The sequence below is a fragment of the Aspergillus costaricaensis genome, assembly GCF_003184835.1.
Source record: "Aspergillus costaricaensis CBS 115574 unplaced genomic scaffold BO79scaffold_1, whole genome shotgun sequence".
Taxonomy (NCBI): domain Eukaryota; kingdom Fungi; phylum Ascomycota; class Eurotiomycetes; order Eurotiales; family Aspergillaceae; genus Aspergillus; species Aspergillus costaricensis.
The window spans coordinates 439873-456798 of NW_020291801.1; the positions used below are offsets into that span (position 1 = coordinate 439873).

General features: G+C 48.8%; 6 protein-coding genes across 6 annotated transcripts; 4 read left to right on the top strand and 2 right to left on the bottom strand.

Moving 5' to 3' along the window:
* Positions 1 to 301: 301 nt before the first annotated feature.
* Positions 302 to 2911, bottom strand: BO79DRAFT_184482 (putative MFS sugar transporter). Its single transcript, XM_025680330.1, has 9 exons — positions 2601 to 2911; positions 2262 to 2536; positions 1657 to 2203; positions 1515 to 1602; positions 1261 to 1459; positions 1110 to 1210; positions 961 to 1059; positions 645 to 905; positions 302 to 595 (listed from the first exon to the last, which is right to left on the bottom strand). Exons 1-8 carry the CDS (start codon positions 2670 to 2672, stop codon positions 709 to 711), a joined length of 1578 nt encoding a protein of 525 aa, XP_025544986.1. The 5' UTR covers positions 2673 to 2911; the 3' UTR covers positions 302 to 595; positions 645 to 708.
* A 1255-nt stretch (positions 2912 to 4166) lies between these two features.
* On the top strand, positions 4167 to 5653 carry BO79DRAFT_241705 (uncharacterized protein; the record flags this gene model as incomplete). The annotated part of the gene is made up of 5 exons (XM_025685151.1): positions 4167 to 4470; positions 4535 to 4690; positions 4766 to 5088; positions 5157 to 5226; positions 5299 to 5653. The coding sequence occupies 5 exons, from the start codon at positions 4167 to 4169 to the stop codon at positions 5430 to 5432; spliced, it is 987 nt and encodes a 328-aa protein (XP_025544987.1). The 3' UTR covers positions 5433 to 5653.
* Positions 5654 to 7485: 1832 nt separating this feature from the next.
* BO79DRAFT_283563 (putative integral membrane protein) lies at positions 7486 to 8995 on the top strand. The gene is made up of 6 exons (XM_025688156.1): positions 7486 to 7684; positions 7735 to 7754; positions 7810 to 7846; positions 7896 to 7963; positions 8017 to 8489; positions 8552 to 8995. The coding sequence occupies exons 1-6, from the start codon at positions 7507 to 7509 to the stop codon at positions 8916 to 8918; spliced, it is 1143 nt and encodes a 380-aa protein (XP_025544988.1). The 5' UTR covers positions 7486 to 7506; the 3' UTR covers positions 8919 to 8995.
* Positions 8996 to 9446: 451 nt separating this feature from the next.
* BO79DRAFT_184490 (ion channel) lies at positions 9447 to 11706 on the top strand (the record flags this gene model as incomplete). The annotated part of the gene is made up of 2 exons (XM_025680331.1): positions 9447 to 9914; positions 9963 to 11706. Exons 1-2 carry the CDS (start codon positions 9643 to 9645, stop codon positions 11704 to 11706), a joined length of 2016 nt encoding a protein of 671 aa, XP_025544989.1. The 5' UTR covers positions 9447 to 9642.
* A 564-nt stretch (positions 11707 to 12270) lies between these two features.
* BO79DRAFT_206043 (oxidoreductase) lies at positions 12271 to 13655 on the top strand. Its single transcript, XM_025681897.1, has 4 exons — positions 12271 to 12523; positions 12693 to 12940; positions 13021 to 13224; positions 13289 to 13655. Exons 1-4 carry the CDS (start codon positions 12466 to 12468, stop codon positions 13553 to 13555), a joined length of 777 nt encoding a protein of 258 aa, XP_025544990.1. The 5' UTR covers positions 12271 to 12465; the 3' UTR covers positions 13556 to 13655.
* Positions 13656 to 13719: 64 nt separating this feature from the next.
* BO79DRAFT_184496 (putative C6 transcription factor) lies at positions 13720 to 16459 on the bottom strand (the record flags this gene model as incomplete). Its single annotated transcript, XM_025680332.1, has 8 exons — positions 16184 to 16459; positions 16101 to 16124; positions 15895 to 16016; positions 15377 to 15846; positions 15028 to 15323; positions 14552 to 14977; positions 14269 to 14504; positions 13720 to 14218 (listed from the first exon to the last, which is right to left on the bottom strand). The coding sequence occupies exons 1-8, from the start codon at positions 16232 to 16234 to the stop codon at positions 13720 to 13722; spliced, it is 2124 nt and encodes a 707-aa protein (XP_025544991.1). The 5' UTR covers positions 16235 to 16459.
* Between the last annotated feature and the right edge of the window lie 467 nt (positions 16460 to 16926).

Here is a 16926-nt window from a genome sequence, read left to right on the forward strand (position 1 = left end):
CCTGTAAAACCAATATACCACAGTCCGTTTCCACCTCTTATCTATCTGGCTCTCTGCAGCCTGCTATTGCTGCTGATGGTGCTACTATACCGCCTGGGCCCCAGCTCGTTGGCCGGGGCCTCTCATCCATGCTCACGTAATGCCATTTGGCCTCCGCCAGGCTGAAACGCCCCATCCCAGTGTTGCCTTCCCAACTGCCTGGCACGGACACGTATTATCTCGGAGGTGTTAGTAGCATCCAGGCTCCCATATTATTTCCTGTAGCGGCTTCTCTCTGAAATGACACCAAAGGAAGGTGATCCACTGAACACACATTGATTGTCAGTCACTATAATTAGAGTAGGTTAACATAAGATAGTACTGTCGTGTCACTGATCATCGCCATCATGTCTGCACTTTCCAAACAAGATCAGGACTTCATATGTCAAGAGTTAAACTTGGTATATATGCTCCTGCCTGCCACCTATATCATTTCTTCGATAACCAGGGTATCATCAATTGCATCAAAACCAGCTTACTAGCGTGGTCAGACTTTGCATCTCGAAACGCTAAGCAGTCCTTGGGCCTTGTATGTGGTTGTCACATACTATTATTGCTGTATACACTGTAAGCCATTGTCCAGTATAAGATGGCAGCTGGCGTACCCTCTCAAAAAGGCTCTTGGCAGTCTCTTATACAGAACCATTCCCCCTTCGGATGTGAAGTAGGCTAAACAGCCTCAGTCTCGTTGTCCTTACTTGAATTGGATTGCGGCACACTATCAGGCCGTTTCTCAAGGTCACGTTCGAGGCGGGCTTTCTCCTCGTCCGTCGCGTCAGTTAGATGGACCGCAACTTCCTCGCCAAAGTTCTGTGCAATTTCCTCCAATGTCAACCGAGCAGTCTCCGGGAAGAAAAAGTAGATCACTAAAAGCCACCTATTAGTACGAATACCAAGATTGCAAAGACGTAGCTAGCTCACCCGGAATGAAAAATGCGGACCAGCAAATGATAACCAGATAATACTTCCAGCCAACGTTGTCGAAACCCATTGGCGCGGTCTGAAGCAGGATGAGAGTCGCTGTCATGCGTTAGTAGCTAGGACGGCTTTGCATCAGAACGGTTTCTTACCGGCGAACTGTCCAAATAGGGAGAAGCCCATGCCAATTGGGCGAATCTCAGTAGGGAAAATCTCAGACACATAGAGATACATCGTTGTATCACAGAAAGTTCTGTTAAGAGATGAGTAGTCTGAAATCATACTCAGTGGAGATATGCTTACCCTTGGAATGCAAGGTAAAGGTACATAAACAGAATGCCAAATCCGTTACCAACCCGGTTCGTGGTGCCCGCGTATTGTGCGGTCATGGCAGCCAAGCAAGATGTGGTAATAATAATTCCGACAAAACCTGTAATGTACATCTTTCGACGAGAGTTGACCTTGTCGTGAAGCCAGGCACCAAGAGGGTTGTAAATGACACCTAAAAACACACCGATTAGTCTTTACCCTCATAGCCTGACCAGTCTCCATCTTACCAGCAGTTGTCAGCCAGACCGCACTCAGGAGCAGTGGCATTCCACCCGTTTCGCCAAGGTTGGTGTATAGAAGAACCGCATAGTTGTTCTGCGCGATGTAAGCTATCGGATCTCAGCTTGATCTCAGCAGAGAAGCACTTACGATGATCAGCGGTCCGCCGAATTCAGCTCCCCATTGGGTCAAAAAGCCGATAGCCATGCGCTTCCTGTACGACTTCTTTTTCAAAACTGCGTTCCACACATTTCCATAGGCAGACAATCGCTCCCCTTCAAGACGGATCTGCTCGGCAGTTTGGAAGTATTCTTCCTTAGCAACCAGGTTGTTAGGATCGTCTGGGGATCTGCGAAGTCGCTCAAGGACCAGTTTGGCTTCCTCATGCTTCCCCTTACTGATCAGCCAGCGTGGAGAGCGAGGGAGCCAAGGCGATCCTAGTAGCAGGACGAGAGGTGGCAAGCACTGTAGACAAAGTGGGAACCGCCAGCCAAATGTACCGATCTTATTTTCAGCAAAGTAGCAGGCATAGCCTACCCAGCCGGCAAGCATGTAACCGAAAACCAGAAAGATGGCATGATGGCCAACAAGCCAACCACGACGGAAGGCACTAGACATCTCGGAAAGGTACATTGGACACACGGTCACGAGGATACCAATTCCGAGGCCGCAGACAAATCGCCCAGCTTGAAACATTCTAGGTAGAGTTAGCCAAGGGCATGTGCAGTAGATGGGGAGGGTAAATCAAGGCGCACTTGAGTGAATTAGAACCTCCTTGAAGTGCTCCTCCGAACATCGAGAAGAAAGCCCCCAACTGGATATTGAGTTTCCGACCAAAATAATCACACGACCACATTATGAAGAGCGTCCCAACCGCACCTCCAGCACTGAAGACGCCATTCGCTGTAGATATAGCAGGAGTCGTTATTGAGGCATATCCCGGTTCGCCCTCCTGAGGAAGATTGAAGTATGTAAACCATCCTGGCTGACCGATCGTGCTTGAGATAATCGAGGAGCAGTAGCCGTATGTCTGTTGAGATTGGAGAAAAGGAAAATTAGGAGCGATTGCAGAAAAGAGATTACCGAGTACTCACCATCGAACCAACGGCAACAAATATAGTGACCAGCCTATTATAGGTACTGGTCTGAGACCCGAACGTCCCCATGGCGAGCTAGATGGAAGCAATGGATGTAGATCGAAGCCAAAGTGGGAAGAGAAAAAAGCAATATAACCAGAAGGAAGAGCAAACAGGTCAACCCGCACGTTGCATCAGATGAAACAATATTGAGCAAGCCACGCGGCTCAGTTTTTGATCATGTACTACCCGAAAGGAACAGGTCTGGGACCGGGGGTGGTGAGGGAAAAGAGGCGGAAGGAATGCCGGGCAGAAATGAAAATGTAAACAACAACCGTGTATGACAGACTGACAGTCAAGGTGCCGGCACATCAGCCTGGGATATATCTCTCGGCGCAGGGTAAGCGGACAGAGAAAACGGCACCACAGAGACTCCCACACATCCTGCACTAAGTTGCTTAGCTCGTGGGAGCTTTCTAGCTTTGCCTTGAGTATACTTCCCTTTGCGTAGAGCACCGGCCGGGTGGAGTTGACGATGAAGGAGTGGATCCACCAACCACCGACCAGCGACATAACGGCTCCTCAATCACCTGGTTGAAGAAGCATGGCCCGATGGTCGCCATTCGACAATTGATTTGCTCTAGACCAGGGGAGGGAAGAAAGAGGATGCATTAGTTGTCGTTGCCTCGCTAGCCTGACAAAAAACGGTCTCTGCCAGGAAGGGAACAGACACTAAGCTTCTTTGGGGAGTCCCGTGCTGTTACTGCATGTACGTACGTTACCGTTATGCCTGTAAGTATGTATGTTCTGCGGTCTGCCGCTCCCTCTGGATTACTCACTACTTCCGAATAGGCAACTGAAAGGACTTAAGGTTCTCTCCATCTCCACCTTGAGAGCCTGGTTTTCCGTTTGGGTTTTTTGTGGCTGCCATCAGCATCCTGATCAGTTGTCACTTGTCAGTCCTGACTCGCTCCGTGGTTCATGGCTCTCAACCGATAAGATAACCCATAAGATGTCAGTTAAGATCCACCTTGAGTGAGCATGGTTCAAGGCGCGTTTGCTTTGTAACCTGGTGCGTATGCACGCTCAGGCATAATAGACAGACAATTTGGCCTTGATTTAGTAACCCCGAGCCCTCTTCTGTGGCCTCTCTCTTTTGTGGACTCGGCGGGACTGTGTTAAACTGGTGCAATCCTCAGTATTACGTTTTATGTGTAGCGTGTAAATCCGAACAGGGGGTTCAAAATTGGGTGCGGAGCAAGTACTATAACAGATGCGGGCCTGGTAGCCCGTCGCTGCGATCCGTCTATTGATTTTCTGGATCTAGTGCATCCGCTATGACAACGGCGCCGAACCGGTCTGTCTTTCATCCCCACCCTTTTCATTTGGATTAGTAACTATTGGAAGCAATAGAACCACCCTCCAAAGGCTACAACAGGTAGTTGAACCATCGTGCAATGAGATATTAAAACCTATGCGTACACGGGTTTCAGCTGGCTGTCCAACTATCCCTGGTTTCCGTCTCCCAACGTGCTGTGGTGTTTTCTTCTTCCTTCGATCGCCCTAGCTATCTTTCTCAGAAATATGTCGTCGGGTAATCCTAGTCAGTCGCCTTTCGATGTACCATTTGATGAGCTGCCGAACCCAAAGCAAATATGGGTTGGCAAGCCAGGAAGCCGCGAAGAAGGATTAGGGAAGCTTGCGATCTTGACCCCCGAGGTGGTGGCCAATGCTGCTGCCACTGAAATCAAGACCGGGCGACGGGTGACGATGGGTTGGGAACTGACCAAGTTGGATTATCCTAATCTGAACCGTCAACCATGCCACCATCAGATCATTCCGCTTTTGGGCGGTGTGGCTTTCGACGATGTCTATACCATGAATCCTCGTAGGTCATGCACTATTCTTCCTTTCGCCCGCGGTACCACCCCCCTGGGCTAACTCCAGAATAGAACAAAGTAGCCAGTGGGATGGTCTGCGGCATTTTTCGCAGACGGTTGAGGGCCAAACTGAGCGTGTGTTCTATGGTGGCGCAAGCGTCGAGGAAATCAATGATCGAACGAACAATCGGATCGGCTTGCAGCATTGGGCCAAAGAAGGGATTGCTGGTAGGAATTTGACCTATTTATTGATTGACCTTTCGAAGTAAGCGACTAATTGCGGTGTCGCATGCTGTTCGACAGGTCGCGGGGTATTGATCGATTATGCCACATGGGCAGAAAAGAGGGGAATCAGATACAGCACATTTTCGACACATCAAATCCGGCTTTCAGATATCAAGGAAATTGCCAAGGAGTGTGGCATTACTCTTCAAAAGGGCGATATACTTTTTGTTCGCATTGGAGTGACGAAGGAATGGGATACCACCATGACAGATGACCAGAAGCGGCAATACTCGGACAATCCGAGCCCGGAGCATGCAGGTGTCGAGGCAACTACGGATGTGCTGCGATGGCTTTGGGATACCGGGTTCGCCGCGATTGCCAGCGATGCAATTAGTTGGGAGGTATATCATCCACTGCAATCTTATGCAATGCATCACTATCCAAGTACATGGTGACTGACATGTAACAGGTTTACCCACCCCAGTCGCCTGATTTGTTCCTGCATGAGTATGTACTTGCGGGCTGGGGCATGCCAATCGGTACGTTGAAATCAATTGCATGCAATATGAAGCGATCTCCAATAATATACTGATCGGATTTACCTTTGACAGGAGAGCTGTTTGATCTAGAAGCACTGTCTCAAGTTTGCCAAGATCTCCAGCGCTGGTCTTTCTTTGTGGCATCTATCCCCTTGAACATGCCCGGAGGGGTATCTTCACCCCCCAACATCATGGCTATATTCTAAGCCGGATCTACCGACAGCGCTTTAGTTTGGGGCCAAACCGCTTGTACACGACAGCCACGGACGCTAAAAGCGGATCATATTTTCCGAATTTCCTTCTCCCATATTCGTGACGAAATTCTGGAGGTGGAGACCTTCAAAGGCTACACATAGCCGAGATGGAAATAAGGAGGGACAAATGGAAGTGGGGATGAAGTGTGTAGTAAGTGCGCTTAGAATAAGCGACGAGAATGAATGAGAAAGCACATACATACTTATTCGGACATTGGGTTTAGATAGTAGAGCTATAGTATGAATCCGTCCACTTTTCCAGGCGTCATTGGGATCAGCGATGGCCACTAGGACATGACGTGGAAACTAGACCTAATCTGAAACCAGGCGGATTTCAGAGGATAAAGAACCACGACATACAGAGGTAGGTACCTGCCTGCTCCTGGAAATACCGATTCCAAAGCAGTTGATTAAGATATTCGAATCAAAGAAAGTCAGACCATGGAGTGCTTTACCGCGCAAACTCTATGGCAAATTAGCATATTCTGATAAGGCTGGCTAAGACGGGGGATAATCTGTGGTCATCACCAGGGTCACATGGTAAACAGAAAGTCCGGGACATTCTGCCACGCGTGGAAGGGAACACAAAGAAACGCATGACTCCACTTCGAGTCTATAGTGCGTTTGCCTTTCACATCTCGGAGAAACGTTTGCTAACCGGGGAGCAAATGTGTTAACTGTAACCAGCCAAACAAACGCATTGCTTGACTGCGTGGTGGGTTCATCCGAAAAAATTTGCTCAGGACCCCTCAGCCCTTGCCAGCTCCTGCATCGTACTTCTGGTCTTGCTTCTTTTGTTCTTTGTTTTTTTTTTTTTTTTTTTTTTTCTTTTCTTTTCGTCGAGCCATCCGAGGCGACCAGTTGTTTTAGTTTCACAATAATCTAAGACGAGACCCCAGCTATGCCGGGTAAGGCAAGATTGACGTCCGCGAGGCCCACCATTGGTAACAGCGTTGCATCCGCACGGGCATTAAGTTCTCTTAGACGGCTGGCGGGCCCCACTTGCCGCCCGGCGCGCGCCCGCCCCAGTCATTCCAGCCTTGACTTCCTTACGGAGTACCCATACGGTATGAGACCGTAAGCGACAGCTGATGTGCATCTCTGACCCGCGAAGGGGATGGATCAGAATCTGGCGTGGCTTTCGATCGACATCTCTCTTTCATCCCACCCCCCTCCCCCAGTCGCCCTTACCCATTTGCTTCAATAATTGTGTTGGCTTCATTACATTCCAACACTAGAACAAGCCATTGGAAAAGGCGAAGCCTGATCATCTGCTGATCAAAATTTAATCCCCCAAAGTCTTTAGCCGAATGCACGCATGGGTTCCCGCTTCATCGCAACGCATGTGCAACATGTGAGACGGGGGAGGGGACTCTGAGCTTTGACACTGACCATGCAGATTCGTGCATAGTTACACGCAGTACAGAGTACACACACTCCTGTCCCAGAGTGGCATTTTATTTAGTCATCGCCAGTCTAGAATGGAATGGGTCCGAAGCACTGAAAATTTCGAGCAATCAATTTCCTGCGCCGAACAGCGACGGATTACGGAGTCGAAAAGGATTCTTTCCAATGCTAGTTAGCAATCAGGCAATATTCTCGAGCACTTGGCGAGATCGCCCACTTACCGAACCACTACCAGCCCACAACTGGGCTCTTGATTCAGAAAAAGTAAAGCCCATGGACTAGTCGTACTTCCTTCATTGCACCCCTGTCTTTGGCTAGCCCGGAACCCTGTCGCAGGATGCTCTGCAAAGGAGTAAAAATCCTTAGGGCCTGCGCTATCGCCTTCAGGGGTGACGGCCTCCGTCTAAATAGAAAAAAAAGGCTTGGTGCTTGTGGCAAAGGACGAATCGGAGAGCTTTATTGCTCGCGATGTATCGACCTTGATTGATGTGTCATGACCCCGAGTTCCCAAATTTGGTTGTGATATAGTCTTAAATGGGACTTAAACCCAGACTGCTGGGACATTCATTTATTTCCAGCATTTTGGAAGCGCTTCCGTGAAGCCTACCCGTTTGTCACGATGCTCGCAGAGCTGCTTGGACGTGATGACACCGGCACGACAGATAAACATGTGGACAGGTCGGTCCAGAAATGGAATCTGGCGACACAGATACTATGCATCACCACGATGACGATTTTCTTTGCTCTGCGATGTTTTACCCGCCTTGTCATCATGGACGGCTTTCGAAGAGAGGATTGTAAGGGCCTAATGAGCAGCTCCAGATGGCCAGTGCTAACGAACACACAGGGACCTGTCTAGGTGCTTGGGTAAGGACATTGATGCCAACCTACTGAATGAGATGCTCAACTATTTGACTGGCAGTTTCTTGGTGTGTGTTATTCGATTATTGCTTTGATCAGTAAGTATGAAAAAAGCCCTTTTCGGAGGTTTGCTGAGTGTTAGTTCAGTGGGCCATTTCGGGGGCGGGGTGCACTACGCTGATGTGCCTGTATCCCATCGCATACCCTTCGAGAAGGTAAGTTGAATGAGTCTCTTACAATCTCCAATTTGCTGTGTTAACTTGCTCAGACGGTGTATGTGACAATGGTCATGTATGGTCCGACCGCATATTTAACAAAGTTGTCCCTACTTTGGATCATTGCACGAGTCTTCAGCCCTTACCGAAAAACCGTCATATTTATCTACGTCTTCCTGGGTATTATGCTCGCCTACTATATTCCAGCGGTCATTGTCAAGATCCGAATCTGCGACCCAATAGCGAAGTTCTGGGCCCCTGACACACCGGGGTCATGCCTGGACCAGACATCAATCATTCTTGCCGATGCAGTTGTCAGTGTCGTTAGCGATATGGCTATCCTCATTCTTCCCCTACCTTTGACGGTGGGGCTACAATTGCCGCTGAAGAAGAAATTGCGAGTTATGGTCGTATTGGGAGCTGGAGGACTAGCGTGTGCTTCGAGTATTGTCCGTCTGATTCTCATTATTTTGACGGGGCAATCACAGGACGGAACACTGGCTTTCATGCGCATTAACATGTTCGGGTACGGCTGCTCCCTAAACTGGACTCATTGTATCACCCAGCTGACAATTCCCTCGTGGTCAGAAATGCCGAGATAACGATCGGGGTCATTTGTGCCTGCCTGCCTGCCCTCTCAGCTCTAATCTCCCGTACCCACCGCGAGTATACGAGCAACAAATACTCCAGTCATAAGAATACCCAGACATCACAGTACGAATTGAGTAAGGTCAAGAATAGTCGTCCCAGTCGCGCAGATAGGGGCAAAAACCAGATGACCTTGACGGAGGTTGGATCGGACCAGGACATTCTCATCCCCAACGCTCAGGAAGCGCCAAGGATCGAGACCACAGTCCGTGGCGATTCAGAGCGACAAGGCACAGAGACCATGGGGATCATGAGAACAGTGGACGTGTCAACTACTGTGACATCGCGGTACAGTTCGCACGAATGACAGGTAAAAGTCTTTTGGCGGTATGGCGGCGTTCCGGGGGATATCATTATGTGGTGCCTTAACCGGCTTACATCTCGACGAATCGACATGGTTTCTAACGTATATATATTAATATAGTGTATCATATGCCTTCCGGACCTCATATAGGCCTTGATATCGATATGTGTCTGTGTATGTTTTGACGCCAGGAAGCAACATGATGACTATTGACGTGCTCGAACATTGTGACAAGCATTGCAGGGTAGTAAAACTTAAGGTGCTGATGGACCCACATGATTGCAGAAGCTTGTGTGCTTCCTTTAATTTGCTAGTTACTGAAGTCTGGGTCGTGAGGAACTAAGAAGTTCTCTGGTACCTGGGGAAACGAACCATGACGTCATATTTAGATGAAGTCAATAGGGCACATTCCCGGGGTTGGCCCGTCACGAGATTGTCTGCCGCGAGTTGCCGCCATTGCAAAACAAGGAACCTCTGGCTTCGCTGGTGATGCTCGCCATTCAGCTGAACTCAAGTAGGCTCTTTGTCCTACGGGGCTTTTTCCAACTCATGGACGACTATCAAACCGACCTACGTATCTTTTTGTGACATTTACCAACCACTTACTCTCAGGGAATGATCTATTAGGCCATATGTCTTATCTCGAACCTTTATTCCTACTACTTTTTAGGTTATAGCAGAGGCTCTTCCCCTAGCTTGGTTAGTGGCGTGTCGCCTCAATCGAGACATGAACGATGATAAAGACCGACCACGGAGCACGGAAAAGAGGTCGCTTTGCACGAGATTCCGAAGTCACTTCAATCCAAGGCCGGCGGAAGATGATGGGCCACAAGACTGGTGGATCGCATCTACTGCTATTCCACTGATAGCAGCTACCACGGCTCCTCTCGCCAATCTCATGTCAATTGTTGCGCTTGTGATGCCGTGGAAAAGTAAGCTACTTGGCGGGACTGCATTATCAGGCGCACCGGCGCAGGAACTCATCAGTGACCCTCGATGGTAAGTGCACATCGCCGAGATATCCACAGATAGTGCTAACCCGACTAGGTGCATAGCTCTCAATGCCACATCACTCGCGTGTGGCATTGCAGGCAACGTTTTTCTTCTGTTCAATTTTACGCGCACTATGCGATACATCGTAGCTTTGCCCGCATCTATCATCCTCTGGTGCCTGGCCACATCGATTTTGATCGGTATAACCGTTGCTACGAACATCTACGATGGTCCAGTACCACCCGACCAGACCTACTCTCAGGCCTACTGGAGTGCGGTCATCGCTGCAGCTCTGTATTTTTTCCTCACTGTCATCCTGATGATCAACATGCTGGGATACGTTCTGGGGCATTATCCGCAGTATTTTGCCCTTACTGACGGGCAGAGAACATTGATATTGCAAACCACTGCATTCGTAGTGTGGCTACTAATAGGAGCTGCTATCTTCCATGCCGTCATTGATGATATATCGTTTGCGGATGCACTCTACTTCTCAGACGTCACAATCCTGACATTAGGATACGGCGATATCACTCCTCCAACCTCGGTCGGAAAGGGCCTTGTATTCCCTTATGCAGTGATGGGCATCATTATCCTCGGTCTCGTGGTGGGAAGTATCCATGACTTTGCCCGGGAACTGCAATACGACAATGTCGTGCGAAAGCACGTTGAAAGAAAACGACAAGCGACCATCGAGCACTCCATCTCACTGGATCCAGGCGCAGAGGACCCACATCTCAAATTCAAATCCAAGCGTCCACCCAGGCCTGGTGGACGCAGAGCTATCAATGCACTCGCATTGGTAGGCCGACCGAAGCTCCTTATCATGAGGGAAGAAAAAGACCGCTTCAATGCCATGCGAGCAATTCAATACGAAACCGTTCTCTTCCGGCGGTGGTACAATCTAATCCTGAGTCTCATTATGTTTGGTATCGTCTGGACATGCGGTGCTGTGGTCTTTTGGCGCCTAGAACAAATCACCTACTTCCAAGCCCTATACTTCGGCTTTTGCTCTCTCCTCACGATCGGATACGGAGACATCACACCCACCACCAACGCAGCGAGACCCTTCTTCATCGTCTGGTCCCTCCTATCCGTCCCAACAATGACAGTCCTCATATCGGAAATGAGCGACACAATCGTCGTCGCATTCAAGCACGCCACCAGCGTCTTCGCCGACTGGACCGTCCTCCCCCAGTCAGGGAAATACCGAGACTTCCTCCGTAAATTCCCAGTCCTCTACACCACTCTGCAGCATCGCGAAGAAAACCGACGAGTAAACGAAGGCTTCCACGTCGGGTTGGAGAACGAAGAGAGAGGCACGCGAGCAGAGCACCAGCACAGCCTGGACCATCCACCCACAAGATCGCTCGAAGAACTTGCCAGCGAGCCAGACACGGCTTCAGGTACTGGATCAGGATCAGGATCAACCCTTCACTTCGCACAGCAACTCGCGTACGCGATCCAGCGAACTACTCGAGACGTTGTAGAGGGAGAACGGAAAAGATATACCTACGAGGAATGGGTGGAATTCACCCGACTCATTCGCTTCACGGACCCCAGTCCAGACGATGTGGTAGTCCAAGAAGACGAATACGGGATCCTGAATTGGGACTGGATCGGTAAGACGAGTCCAATGCTAGCCACGCAGACGGAACCAGAATGGGTTCTGAATCGTCTCTGCGAGAGCTTGATTCGGTATGTTGATATCCAGGCGAGGCAGGCAGGCACGACGAGAGAGGAAGACGAACCGACCTTGAAGAAGCAAAGGGAGATTAAAATTGAGGGTGATCAGTAAATAACCAATTATCTACTTCAATTTGTGTACATATATGTATATTTCTTGTTTATTCTTTACAGCCATTTCTTTCAATCGGAACAAGATAAATTTCTTTGGAATTACATTATCATGATAATAGAACAGAATCCATAACATTGAAACAAAAAGACCGCCATAATACCAATCCAACACAACCCACTACTTAGTAGTAAGTACAACATGAAACAACTTAATCCCTGCACATAGTAAATCCTCGGTATCCAAACCCGCCCGGACTTCATTCCGTTCTTCCAAAGCGACATACTACACCCAACTACTATGGAAGTATTAGGTTAATCCCTTTCTCCGCACGCCACCAACCCAACCAATAACATAACAAGCAAGTCAGAACCCCTCTTTGATGATCCATTATCCCCCACCTCTTGCACATCATACTAAGTAAGTAACCCATGGAAAGAGCCGTAGCCGATTACTTCCTTATCTCTCCAACTAAGAGAAGCGGGGTAAGCTGGCTGGCTGCCTGCATCATCTCTCTCTCTCTCAAGCTGTGACACAAAGTATTATAGCTAACGTATATAAGAAAAGAGAGTCGATCTTCCTTCCATCTTTACCAATCCAACTAACTACCTCTCTTCAAGGAATCTTTATCGTGTGCATTTACTACTTATTGTTATCAAAGTTATACGTGCTACCAGTATTTTACTACTGCTTTCATTGAAGAGTATATATACTGCTTTCATTGAAGAGTATAAGAGTATATATACATAACTTATCGAAATGACGAAACAACTCGCTCCCGGCGCCCGACTGGAAGGGAAGGTTGCTATTGTTACCGGTTAGTTTCATGCCTTCAATTTCAGTTTCTCTTTCATGCTTAATCCCACTCGTACATCTTTTCGTTCGTCTATATATTCTATCTATTATATATTCACTGTATTCGGAATTATGTATACTCCATTTTCACACTCTCCACCCACCCATACTAACGAAGTTGAAACATCTAGGAGCCGGATCCGGTTTCGGCGCCGCCATCGCGCAGCGCTTCGCCTCCGAAGGAGCCAAAGTCATCGTGGCGGATATCAGTGTCGAAGGGGGCCAGAAGACGGCCGCCGCCGATCCGGAGAATATCGTGTTCGAGCAAATGGACGTGACCAAGGCAGCGGATTGGAAGCGCATTGTGGAGAAGGCGGTGTCGTTGTTTGGAAAGTTGGATGTGTTGGTGAATAATGCGGGGACGACGTATCGGAATAAGGTGTGTCATTTCTCACTTTTCTCTTATGGTCATGATGAATACTTTTGTGAAGAAAGTGAGGCTTATGCATGGTTGATTAGCCGACGCTGGAAGTCACCGAGGACGAATGGGAGCGAGTGTTCAATGTGAACGTCAAGGGGGTTTATCTGGGCAGTCAGGCATTCGTGGCTCGGGTGATTGAGCAGGGCCAGGGCGGGTCGATCATTAATATCTCGTCAACGGGAGCGTCGAGACCTCGGCCTGGGTTGGTGTGGTATAATGCGTCCAAGGGGGCGGTTTCGAATGCGAGTGGATTGATGTTATTCTTTGCCCTTTATGTGTGGGATGCTAATGAGATGTTGATATTAGGCTACCAAGGGTCTGGCGGCTGAGTATGGACCGCATAATATCCGTGTCAATTCGGTCGCTCCTCTTCTCTCGGCTACGCCGTTGTTCTCCGTGTTCACGGGGATGGAAAATACGCCGGAGAACTGGGAGAAGTTCATTGGAAATGTGCCGTTGGGTCGTCTCTCGGAGGGGAGCGACATTGCGAACATTTGTCTGTATTTGGCCAGTGATGAGGGACGTTTTATCAACGGGACGGAGATGGTCATTGATGGTGGCAAGTGTATCTGAGTCGTGAGACCGGTCATTTGCGACGATGGATATGCAGAATTGCATGATGGCAACGTCCTGTATATCAATATAGTGAATGCTCTCAGCAAATCGAAACCAGCACGAAATCCTACTTTTGGGCCGCGTAGTGTAGGGAATTCGTGGTTATAGCTGTACTCACCTGATCAAGTCCAAGAAGAAGGATCGAACAGGGAGATATCTTCTTCTAGCAGGCCCATCATGTGCTGGTTTCCCGAGAACCAATTCCCCAGTTGGCTGGTCTGAGGTATCGGTCCAGAATATTGACCTTCCATCGCGCCTCGTGTATCTCCAGGCGCTGACCCAGCAGGAACAGGTGCGGATGCCCACGCGCCATCACTGTCGTCAGCCGACATAGGTGCCAACCCAAGCGCACTGAGATATACATCAAACTCCTGACCGACAGATGCCAGGTCTTGATCCTCCTTGACCTGCACTTGTTCTTTCGCCTCAATGTAAAGTCTAGCCACATTGCTGAGAACATGGCATAGCTGATACAGTTTCGAGATGGCTTCCGAAAGAAAACAGTTAGGCTGCAGAGAAGCAACAAAGTCTTCAAGTCGGGCGAGATCATCCCAGGATGACAAAGCAATCGCGTGGCAGAAGATCACTATAAATGGAACAAAAGGTGCATAGAGAATGGTCCTGGAGGGGATGTTAGAGATATAGCGGTGTGCCAAGCGTCTGCAGCTTACCAGTGCAAGTACGCGGCCTTGATATGCTCTGTCATCTCCTTCACTTCCGCCATACAGTCCTGATGTACTTCGAGAGCGGACCTAGCCGTTTCTATGCATTCGTGGATGAATGTGCCCTGTGTGCCTTGTGGAGGAATGGCGCGGTATATCAACGTTAGAACTGACAAGCGGGCAACCTTGTCTGATTTGAAGAAGGTCTGATCGACCTGGGATCGTTGTTTATCGAAATGAATACCCTAGACTATGTTAGAGTATTACTGGCTATGTCACCAACGGTGCATACCTCGAATGGCTCCATAACCACTTGCTGCATCTCAGAGGCCAGCTGGCGAGCATGAGCGACCCGCTCACTTTCCGGCCGCGCCAAAGCTGCAGGGCTGTAAAGTAATTCGTACACTTTTCCCTGTATAGTCGCAAATCGGACCCACAGCAAGTATATTTTGTCGAATGGCTCATCTAGCCCGGTCGTATCGATGTTTACTAGAGAGGTGACGTCGTAATCCTGTATGGTTGACGCGCGTCCCAGACGCAGGGAAACCGCCTTGTCCAAAACGTAGACCGTCCAGAATAGTGTATTTCCAAGAGAGGGCTTACTGCCGCTATCTGAAGGATTTGATCGATGGTATCCAAGTGTTTGGCATAAGCGGAAGGCCGCTGAAGTTAACGTCATTGCGAACGACGGCTTAGACATCTCGATTGCGTAGACGGCCTTGACCCTGTTAGTAGACTGTAAATTACTCCAGCGGCGACAAAGCTTACTCCTAGTACGAGTGCTTCGATATTTTCATCATTCGCAGGCATCAAAAGGCTCAAGCTCCCCAAAGCAGTTTCAAGGTTGACCAGACACAGCTTCAGGTATTTATCATACTCCTCTCTAGTCTGTGAATCCTTTGTGATAGCGACGACGTCGCTGATTAGGCAGAGAAGAGCGCCGTTAACTATAATAAAAGTAGCATCGGAGTATTCCTCCGTGGAGAAGTAAATCTGGCGGCATTTCTCAACTAGCCGTCGGGGCGACAGGAAAGGCAGGTATGCTTGCAGGATACTCGGTTGCTCTGATAGTACGTTAGGAAGCTACAGGAAGAACATAGTACGTCTCAGGGACTACCTTGGCATTTGCGCAAAAGTGCCAGAACAACCGGCGCTGGAGGCATGGTAAGCTCTCGCAATCCCGAGCCTGGAATCGCCCTCTGATTCGGGAACCGCACTTGGCGGGAGGGAGATTGTGCCTGGTGGTCCTGCATATCAACGATCTGCTTCAAGGAGGCCAGCGCGGTGCTTATTTTGGGAGTCGACATCTGGAGTGCACTGCGGGAGACGGCCGTCTCTAGAAATTCTCTGGCGTAAGCAGAATGGGCAGCGAGAGAGGAATTGCCCTCAAAAGCAGGAGTAAACTCGTGTTGATCCAGAGTTGCAGCAGCACTAGTGTAATTGGTCGTAGTGGATGGACTCAGCTGGCTTGACAGTGGAGTAGAATGATGGCATTGTTCCGAAGGGCCCTTGGCGTGCGCTCTGAGTTCCAAAAGGGTACGCTCGATGTTGCCCAGGCGTTCTTCGATGAGGTCAATTTTCCTCTCACTACACCATGTCAATTAAGCCCGATAAGCAGCCACTCATTGCACATACTACTGGCTCGATATAAGGACACGCTTCTTTGGCTCTGGGGGCTTCTGGCCAGCACCAGTTGAGCGGCAGATGATTTGAGAACTGCGGCAATTGGAGCAGGGAGACCGCTTGTCACAGCGTATCTAATGGTGGCACCAAAATGTATAAGTGTCCTTCCTAAATGGGACAACCCACTTCATTATTGATAGATTGCAGCAGCTACATACCTTTCGGAGGCGGCATTGATCGCACTGGCATCCGTCAGCAATTGCGGACTGTAGTATGGGTATGCAGTGCCACTCGAACTTACCGCACGCCTGACAACAGGCTCCTTCTCACTCTCGGGTCCCTCGGGCTCCATGTAGTCAAGCTTTCCAAGATAACCGGTCCCCGATAGCACGGCTTATTACTTTTTCCAGCAGAGCAGACTGCAGAGATTGTTGGTGTCGGTGACGGTGAGGGCGAGTTGGTTGCAGGAAGTGTGAGACTGGCGGATCCCGCGGAGGCCGAGAGTGTGGACCGAACTTTGATTGATTGCCTAATCGTCACTCTCTCTCATCCACAAAAGTAAGTACCTGTTGTCAGGGTTTAACCTGGTGCGCTTCAGGCAGTGGATTCTTCGATTATCCGGTAACAGACTAGTCTTATAAGCTTATAGGAGGTCAGATCCTTCCACCTTTGTAATGCCTCTATTTTAGGCAGCTACTATGTCAAATAGTTACCAAGGTCTATCAATGATATAAAGTCAAAGGATTATCAGAATTCAAATATAATAATATCGTTTATTATTATATTTTCATTTTTCAAATTATTAGTAATTGTGGTTTTCTTTTTCCTTACTACTTTCATTCTTTCTTTCTTTCTTTTTTTTTTAACCTCTTGGCCACACGCTGGATGGTATTCAGTCACGTGACTTATGACCATTCTGGGTGTTCCTTTCACCATTCGCTCCTTAACCAAAGTGAAGAATTTGTCTATTGATTTAATAGCAATTTTAGATCTACAAGTCTCTCATTCCAATGGTTGTTCTGTCATATAGCCCTAAGTACTTGG